The sequence below is a fragment of the Oncorhynchus keta genome, chromosome 27 (assembly GCF_023373465.1).
Source record: "Oncorhynchus keta strain PuntledgeMale-10-30-2019 chromosome 27, Oket_V2, whole genome shotgun sequence".
Taxonomy (NCBI): Eukaryota; Metazoa; Chordata; class Actinopteri; order Salmoniformes; family Salmonidae; genus Oncorhynchus; species Oncorhynchus keta.
This window is the reverse complement of record NC_068447.1, coordinates 43,875,530-43,885,408: the sequence shown is the minus strand read 5'-3', so window position 1 is coordinate 43,885,408 and position 9,879 is coordinate 43,875,530. Positions and strand designations below refer to the sequence as shown.

The following is a 9,879-nucleotide window of genomic DNA, read 5'->3' as shown; positions in this document are numbered from 1 at the left end:
CCATTCGGCCATCAGATTTGCCACCAGTTTTCCTTATAGGACACATCACTGCACTCTATACTCCTCTGTAAACTGGCCATCTCTGTATACCCAGCGCAAGACCCACTGGTTGATGCTTATTTATAAAAACCTTTTAGGCCTCACTCCCCCCTTTATAAAAACCTTTTAGGCCTCACTCCCCCCTATCTGAGATATCTACTGCAACCCTCATCCTCCACATACAACACCCTTTCTGCCAGTCACATCCTGTTAAATAGACAATTACATTTAAAGAAAGAACAAGAAACTGAATTTCACAACAAATACTTTAGTTTCTCTAATTGCAAAGTTTGTCCAGGTTAAATTCCTATCAGCACACTCCCACAAACACCACAATAAATACTACCGCTCCTCAACATACTCCAGATTGCTAGAAAAAGGATTTATTCCAAGCTATTATGAAGTAATACTTTTTAAATTGGCCATTTTGTTCGATTTCGACCTCTTTTCTTGTAACTGTCATGCCAATAAAGCTCCTTTGAGTCGAGTTAAAGAGCAGGGAGAAAAGGAGCTCTTGAAATGCAGAGAGAAGCAGCAGCCCCATGCTGGCAGCCAAACAATGCTTTTGAGGAGAGACAGAGAGGCGGAAGAGTAGAAAGGGAGAGAGAGAGGGAGAGCGGTAGAGAGGAGGAGAGGCAGAGAGGCGGAAGAGTAGAGAGGGAGAGCGGTAGAGAGGAGGAGAGAGAGAGGCAGAGAGGCGGAAGAGTAGAGAGGGAGAGAGAGAGAGAGAGAGAGGGAGAGCGGTAGAGAGGAGGAGAGCCAGAGAGGAAGAGAGGCGGAAGAGTAGAGAGGGAGAGAGAGGGAGGAGGAGAGGCAGAGAGGTGGAAGAGTAGAGAGGGAGAGAGAGAGAGAGGGAGAGCCGTAGAGAGGAGGAGAAGCAGAGAGGAAGAGAAAGAGATAGAGACTATTTGCACATCGTTATAACACTGTACATGGCCATAATATGACATTTGAAACGCCTCTATTCCTTTGACACTTTTATGAGTGTAATGTTATCTGTTCATTTTTTATTGTTTATTTCACTATTGTTTATCTATTTCACTTGCTTTGGCAAGGTAAACATGTTTCCCATGCCAATAAAGCCATTTGTATTGAACTGAGAGGCAGAGATGTAAAGGGGAAGGGAAACAGAGAGTGAGAGAGCAGAGGCAGAGGCAGAGAGAGAGAGAGAGAGAGAGAGAGAGAGAGAGAGCAGAGGCAGAGGCAGAGAGAGAGAGAGAGAGAGAGAGAGAGAGAGAGAGAGAGAGAGAGAGAGAGAGAGAGAGAGAGAGAGAGAGAGAGAGAGAGAGAGAGAGAGGAGAGAGAGAGAGAGAGAGAGATTAAGGAAAGCTTTGCCTATGTACAAATTCAGTGAACATAGCTTTGCTATTGAGAGAGGCCGCAGTAGGCAGACCTGGCTCTCGAGAGAAGACAGGTTATGCGCCCACTGCCCACAAAATGAGGTGGAAACTGAGCTGCACTTTCCTAACCTCCTGCCAAATGGACACGTCAGTCATCAGGTCAGCGTTAAAGGGAAAGAGAGGGAAGGGGAAGAGAGAGGGAGAGGGGGAGGCAGCAGTGACCACTGTGGTAGCCTAAACTCTGAACCAGAGGAGGACTGACTGAAGTTTGTGAAATGACACTGTCAGAACCACAGAGTTTGTGCTGCTCAAGCCATCCCCACTGCAACCTCTTCTCTCTCTTCCTCTTTCCTTTCCTTATTTTCCTCCTTGTGATGGAACGTTAAGACAGGGCCAATGTTCGACCGTGGCCAGGAAAGTAACACTGAGTGCATTCAGAGTGCACTAGAAGGTACAGGCAGCTGCTGAAGCCAACAAACTCAAACCCTTTCTTAACTAGCTTCCTCTTCTGTTTACAATTACTGTACAGAGTGAAAACCATACCCTTAGATTGTTTGAGAACACCTGAGAATTCAAAATCTGCTCAGGTGGCAATGTAGTGTACTTACTACTGATATGTATCACGAAAAGCAGTGTACTTACTACAATATAGGGGATAAGTGTAGGGTACTTACTATAGGGGACAATAGGACTCAGCATTCTGTGGAGCTGGTCTCAGTTAGGAGGAGAGTGGGACTGTGAGAGAATAGCAGGAGCCAGGTCGAGGTTAGCGTCTGTCCGCCTGTAGTCCATCACTGGGGTTGGCTGCTGGTACGGACACTACTACACCCAGCCCTGGAGAAGGAGAGGAGAGACAGCTACAGACCAGTTACAGCTGCACAATGTCTCTGTACGAACATGCACACACATGCACAAATGTACGCGAGCAAGCACGAGACCAATTAAAAAGCTAAACACACAACATAAGTTGAAAAATTCCTTCACAAGCAAAAGAAAAAACTAGCAGCCTACAAGTCGAAGAAAAACCCAAACACGCACGTGCACACTCCCACAGGCTGGCTCGCAAATTGAGGCACACGCACGCACACACACACACACACACACACACACACACACACACACACACACACACACACACACACACACACACACACACACACACACACACACACACACACACACACACACACACACACACACACACACACACACACACACACACAAGGTATTCATTAGACAGAGACAGGCAGGAAAGGAAACAGAGCATTAAGCTGATTGTGAGGCTGTGGCCATAGCTTTAAAGAGGGATTTCTTAATCTGACTGCCTCACAGAAAGACCCAGAATACCACTCCTCTCTGTGCATTAGCTGAGACCAGTTGAGGCTGAGATGCACACAACTGCTCTGTTGCTCTGCAGGTTAGCTAGGGCTGTAAAGATTGCATTTCTAATGAGCCTAAACACATTTATGGCAGTGGAATTAGTCCAAACGATGAGGAGATACAATGGTTCCTACAACAACGTTTGACTGACAGCACATGTTCGATTTTAACTTGTTTTACAGATTTTGGATATACTTTTGATACAAAATGAAAGACAACTCACAATGCTGCTATGTTCTAAGAGTACTCAAAAATACAATCCCCCAAATGTATAAAACACATAAAACATTTGAAGACAGACATTTTAATTTGTTGCTCTTTTTCTTTTTTTTAAACTTTTTTTTTTAACCTTTAAACCTGTATTTTAATCCTGTAATTTGTATCTTTATTGTTCCAATATGACTTTAGCTTCTCTAACAGCCCCAGGACAATATCAGGTCACAGAGAATGAAACAGATAAAACAATGCCTTCAGAAAGTATTCACCACTTTACTTTTGACACGTTTTGTTGTGTTACAGCCTGAATTTAAAATGGATTAAATGTGGGTGTTGTGTCATTAATCTACACACAATACCCCATAATGTCAAAGAGGAAATTTGTGTGTAATTATTTTTGGAAATTAATAAAAAATAAAAAAGCTGAAATGTCTTTAGTCAATAAGTATTCAACCCCGTTGCTATGGCAAGCCTAAATAAGTTCAGAGGTAAAAATGTGCTTAACAAATCACATAATAAGTTGCATGGACTCATTCTGTGTTCATTAATAGTGGTTAACATGATTTTTGAATGACTACATATCTCTGTACCCTACACACACAAAGTAAGGTCCCTCAATTGAGTCGTTAACTTCAAGCACAGATTCAACCACAAAGACCAGGGAGGTTTTTCAATGCCTCACAAAGAAGAACACTTATTGGTAGATGTGTAAGAATTCGAAAAGCAGTCGCTGAATAACCCTTTGAGGATGGTGCAGTTATTAATCAGGCTGTGGAGGATCAATCAATACACCCAGTCACTACAAAGATGCAGACATCCTTCCTAACTCAGTTGCCAGAGAGGAAGGAAACTGCTCAGGGTTTTCACCATGAGGCCATTGGTGATTTTAGAACAGTTACAGTGTTGAATGGTTGTGACCTAAAACCCAAGGCCAAATCTACACTGGAGCTGCTTACCAAGACAACATGGAATGTTCCTGAGTGGCCTAGTTACAGTTTTGACTTAAATCGGCATGAATATCTAGGGCAAGGCTGTCTAGCAATAGAGCCCCACTCTGGATGTGCCATAATACCCATAAAACCTAGTGGTCAAACAGGGAAATGGTTCCAATCGTTTTTTCACCATTCATTTTTTTCCCATAGGGAATTATAGAAACACTTAAAATAAGGTCTGTGTTTCTTGTAGACTTACCCTGGTGTGACATTTTGATAACCATGTAAATCTCTCTCGGACAAGGTGACTTTTATCAATATATTAGGCTCTATTTACTCTCAGATTATAAAATGCTAATTGGCATCAAAGTAGACATCATGCAAGACTACAAATCCCTGCAAGCTCCTGCATGCAATCTCTAGCTGACACCTTTACTAACAGGTATTGTGTCAATTTAAAACTTGCACAAGGACAGTTCACAGGATTGCCAATGTATGAATTACTACATTTAGCTAACATTAGATAGCTAACCCAGAGATTCTTACCGTTGTCTCGATTCGGCAGTCTTGTCCAGATCATCATGGCATTTGTAGTTCTTTATGACAGCCACATTAGCAACTAATTCTTGTTTCATTTTGCAGGGGGGTAAATACAGGCGAACATCTTGATAAAAGTAATCTTGTCCTAGAGAGATTTACACTGTTATCAAAACGGCACGCCATGGTAAGCCTGCACGAAACACAGACCTTATTTGAAGTGTTTCTATAATCCCCTATGGGGAAAATGAATGGTGGAAAGACGATTGGAACCATTTCCTTGTTTGACCACAAGGTTTTACGGGTATTTTGACTCATACTATGGTACTCTATGATCAACAACCAACTTGACAGAGCTTGAAGAATTTAAAAAAGAATAATGGGAAAATATTGTAATATCCAGGGTGCAAAACTCTCAAAGACTTAACCCAAAATGTCTCACATCTGTAATGGATTGTCAAATGTGTTTCGAACATGTATTGTCTCCGGGGGTGAATAGCCTTCTAATCAAGATATATTAATGGTTTATTTTTCATAATTTTTTAAAATAAATGTTTCTTCCACTTTTACATTCAGAGTAATTGTGTGTGGATATCGGGGAAAAAATGACAATTCAATCCCACTTTGTAACACAACAAAATGCGAAAAAGTCAGGGAGTGTGAATACATTCTGAAGGCCCTGTACATAATCACGCCAGACACACTATGTCAGGTCTCAAACATTGCACATATTTGAAGGACGTGGATCTCAAAACCTAATGCACACATTCCACAGACTATTTCAAAGCAGCTAGAAGATACTAGAGGCTAAATATAGAAAAATGCCCGTTGACGGTCAGAATTAACATACGCAATTTACTATTACAGTCATGACCACATTAAAAAAAATGCTAAACCAATTTTATAACAACTTAAAAATACAACGAATCCCATGAATATCCAAAATCTGTACAAATGTGGATTTCAGCATGTTTCATGAATCCAATGAAGGGCATGACACTCTACGCACAACAGTAAAACAATTACCATCCAATCATATGGAAGTTAATAGTATGCAATAACCACAATATGGCACAACTATCCCTAACCTACAGGCTACACAAGAGTTCTGCCTTAAGTGGGCTGAACTGATTTCACTTCTCCTGACACACACATCTCTAAATTAGCCCCCCACATAGACTCATTTCTAAAAGCAGACAATTGCTTTGCACGGTTCTATAAATAGTATTTAAATCTACAAACAGTGCAGGCAATGACAAAGAATTATAGAAAGAGATATAGAGAGGTAAGAGAGAGGGCAGAGAAACACACAGGGGCTAAGCAGACGGACAGATAGACAGAAGACCAGGAGGTGTTGAGGTTGGGGGATGTACATAGTGGCGAGTGGCCAAAGACAAGTCAACACTTCCTTCACTTCACTCATTTACAACTCTAGAGATAGGGCCAAGTCAAACACACAGACAACAGCCGCCACCTACCACACGACAGTATAAACACAACACAGTGCAGCCACGACACTACAACACACGGAGACAGAGGAGAGAGAAGCTGTTCTTACCTATTCATGCCAGCATGTATTCTTTCTAGCAGATCTTAATCAGCAGTTAGATAATCCTGTGGAGCAGAGAGCAGAGAGCAGAGTGTGTGTTCACTGCTAGGCTTTTTTTTCCACAACTCAACTCAACTCTCTCTCTCGCCCTCGCTCTCACTCTTTCTTTCTCTCTCTCTCTCTCTCTCTCTCTCTCTCTCTCTCTCTCTCTCTCTCTCTCTCTCTCTCTCTCTCTCTCTCTCTCTCTCTCTCTCTCTGCCAGTGACAACAGAGTGCATACACACAATTCCCCTCCCCCATTGCTCCCATCCCCCTCTCCCCTCCCTCCCTCCCTCTCTCTCTCTCTCTCTCTCTCTCTCTTTATGTTAAAAGTATTTAAGCAGGGCAAGAGAGAATGAGAGGGGGCAGAAGGGAAAGGGGAGTTGACCAATCATGCTTGAGAGAGAGGGCTTGTATTCTATAGCCTTTATCCCATATAGAGAATGAGAGTGAGAGAGGGAAGGATAGAAGAAGAGAAGAGGAGATGAATGAGGATTGGAGGGAAATGACCAGATTGAGTTTGGCCCCATGAGAATTAGTTAGGGGTACACTCTTAGAAAAAAAGGTGCTATCTAGAACCTAAAAGGTTCTTCGGCTGTCAACATAGGAGAACCCTTTGAATAACCCTTTTGGTTCCAGGTAGAACCCTTTTGGTTCTGGGTAGAACCCATTTGAACCCATAGAACCTTTTTGGGTTTCAGGTAGGATCTCTTCTACATGGAACAAAAAGGGTTCTCCCTGGAATCAAAAAGGGTTTTCCTATGGGGATAGCCGAAGAACCCCTTTGGAACCCTTTCTTTCTAAGTGTAGGGGGGTAAGGGGGTATGGATAGGGGTTGAGGGGGAAAGAGGATTTAGGTGGAAACACTCTCATTTGCACATTTGTTTTACTGTAGTACCCACACTATATTCCAACTAAGCTCAACAGTTGTCGCTATATGTAGAGGACATAATGGACAGAATGTTAAATGGATGTGATGTTGATGACGTAAGCTGTTCCTGTGTTCTGGTCACTGGTCAGGTGATGCTGTCCCAGTTTATTGCTGCTCTCACTGGCCGTGAAGTACAAGAAACACCAGCACATTGGTATTCTCTCTCTCTCCCTCTCTCTCTCTCTCTCTCTCTCTCTCTCTCTCTCTCTCTCTCTCTCTCTTTCTCTCTCTCTCTCTCTCTCCTTACTCTCTCCTTTCCCTCTCTTCCTCCTGTCTCTGTCTCTCCCCCTCTCCCTCTCTCTCTTAGAGCACCAGCTGCGTGTCTGTTTTTAGTCACACCAAGGGCCACACGGCCAGCAGGACTCCTCCTGTTACACACAGAGACTGAACTCCTCTCCTCTCAAACACATCCATCCATCCACACCACGTTACTGCACAATGTATCTCCTGCCTTAAGCCTTGCCTTACCACATGACACACACCGACACTGACACCGGCATACTGACACAGACACCGACACACACACTGACCCCGACACACACACACTGACACACAACGATTCCACACACCATGCATACCTACACCAACAAACATGTAGTGTGATAGAAGGGGACACAGTAATCTCATGCTTCATCATGCCTTTAACATGGACAGTACTTGACAGTACTGCGTTATTGTGAAATGGCATTCATCACATGACATTGTGACATTGTGCGTTTCATCATATGACATTGTGACATTGTGTGTTCATCACATGACATTGGTCCCCCTGGCCTCATTATACAGGCCAATTTGTGTTTGACTCCCAACATGAACCTTGTAGCCGGTTAAAAGTAGGCTTCCCCTTCAAAGACGTGACCTGAGTTCTATTGAGAGCAGCTGAAGTAGTCAGTTAGCACAGCTCAAATTGGAATCTAGGCCAAGAAAGTCCCAATTCATTTTCTGTTTGAAACAAAGTAACCTCACAAAACAACCTACTTACCAAAGCTGTACCATAACATTAGGCAGACAATGCATTCAAATGTCCATAGCATAACATTTAGTATAAAGCAATGTATTCTAAGTGGTATGCCAGTGTGGATATTGGAACATAACCTTCTGTTTCTCCACTGGCTGAGCTGATTCCCCCTCTATAGTGCTAAAAGTCATGGTTTGGTGGATTGGTGAGGATGTTGAAAACAGAGCATTGCCTATCTCCTCTCCTCCTCTATCACTCTACCCCCCTCTCTCTACTCTTCTATCACTCTCTACTCTCCTCTATCCTTCCATTCTATTGCCTTCACAGTGCTGAGGCTGCAGTCTGGACACAGGCAGCATGCTGAGCCCAGCAATACTGGGGCACAAAGGAGGGCTATAGGCTACTTCACAACAGAGACAAGAGAGAGAGAGAGATGAGAGATGGGGAGAAAGAGACGCCAGTGCAGACAAGCCGGTGTGTGGTTTGAAAAAGGGAGTTTGACAGATGACAGTCCCAAAAAGTCCTCACCTCACAAGTCAGCACGTAACACAATAGTATGAGACTGCTCTGAATTCCCCAGAGTCGGAAAGCGCTGCTTAATAGTCAAGCCATTATCAAAGGGCAGGGTTAACCTACTGTTACTGTCGTGGAAAATTTAAATCAAGTGAGAGAGACATTGTAATTTCTTCAAACAATCAATCTTTATTATCAATTAAGAATTGCAATAATGGAGCTGGCCAACGAACCACCTGTAGGTGATTCATTGAGAGCCCAACAATACAGAGGAATCATGGGTCTTATATAGGCTGGTTCCACCCCTCCCCGGCAGATCAGGGCATCCTAAGCTACCTTGTTTTCTTCTTGTGGCTCTGTGTATCGGGTCATAGTGCACAAACAAGTGATAACGTTCCTTTCTGCTGATAGAATTGCTAACAGTGCTCAAGCCAACCTCTGTTCACCTCATATCTCCACAGCTGTGCCGTTGAAAGATTATGAAAAGAACAGGATGGACCGAAGAACTGTGGTCACTCTCAGAGGCTCTTTGTCTTATGTGCCGCGTGGCCAAGTTACTCGGAGACAGAAGATGACTTTGTAACAATACAGATCTATATTGTTCCTCAAGTTTATCTCTGTCCCATGCCGCCCCATGTGTCCTTGGCCATACATCTCAACTAGCTGCAGGGAGCTAGAATGGAAACATCCCTTTACAGAAACACAGCATTAGTAGAGCAGAAATGTCTTACTATTGTTAACTTAAGCATATAATTGTTAACTATTAATATTAAAGAAATCAGGTAAATACAAAGTTTTTCCTCACACATTCCCCTCTCAACAAACTAAGTTTCTTTCATACAATTTAAGGGTACAAGTATTACAAAATATATTTAACTTCTTAGGGCTAGGCCCCTTTTTTCTCCACTTCCTGTCTGAATGACTTGCCCAAAGTAAACTGCCTGTAGCTTAGGCCCTGAAGCCAGGATATGCATATTATTGGTACCATTGGAAAGAAAACACTTTGAAGTTTGTAGAAATGTTAAAATAATGTAGGAGAATATAAATCAATAGATATGGTAGGAGAAAATCCAAAGAAAAACCAACCAGATGTGTTTTTGAGAGACCATCCTCTTACAAATTCAAGAGAAAGGTCATATTGAAAATTAGCTCCCTGGATGTAATTCCTATGGCTTCCACAGGGTGTCAGAAGTCTATGTTCAAGGCTTGTAACTTCAAACACGAATAAGAAATATCAGTTTTAGTAGAAGGACACAGTCTTGGAAATTCGTGTTTGCATGCACCATGAAGACATTACACACCTGTTAAAATTGGTTTCCTATTGAACTTCTTTCCATAAGAAATATTGTATTTTGATTACATTTTAGGGTATCTGAGGAGCAAATCAAAACGTTGAACTTGTTGAAACAAAGTTTTGGGTTAGATTTTCGGATTCCTTTCTCTGC

At 42.6% G+C, this 9,879-nt stretch overlaps 1 protein-coding gene across 2 annotated transcripts in view; it reads right to left on the bottom strand.

Moving 5' to 3' along the window:
* Positions 1-6,159, bottom strand: part of fignl2 (fidgetin like 2) — a 34,898-nt gene extending 28,739 nt beyond the window's left edge. Inside the window, exons 1-2 of one of the 2 annotated variants that reach the window (XM_052482520.1) lie at positions 6,003-6,159; positions 2,054-2,236 (exon numbers count right to left, since the gene is read on the bottom strand). In XM_052482520.1, the coding sequence (XP_052338480.1) occupies positions 2,054-2,078 (25 nt within the window). In that variant the 5' untranslated portion in view covers positions 2,079-2,236; positions 6,003-6,159. The remainder of the gene's footprint in view (positions 1-2,053; positions 2,237-6,002) is intronic. The other variant, XM_052482519.1, reaches the window with a different exon arrangement.
* Between the last annotated feature and the right edge of the window lie 3,720 nt (positions 6,160-9,879).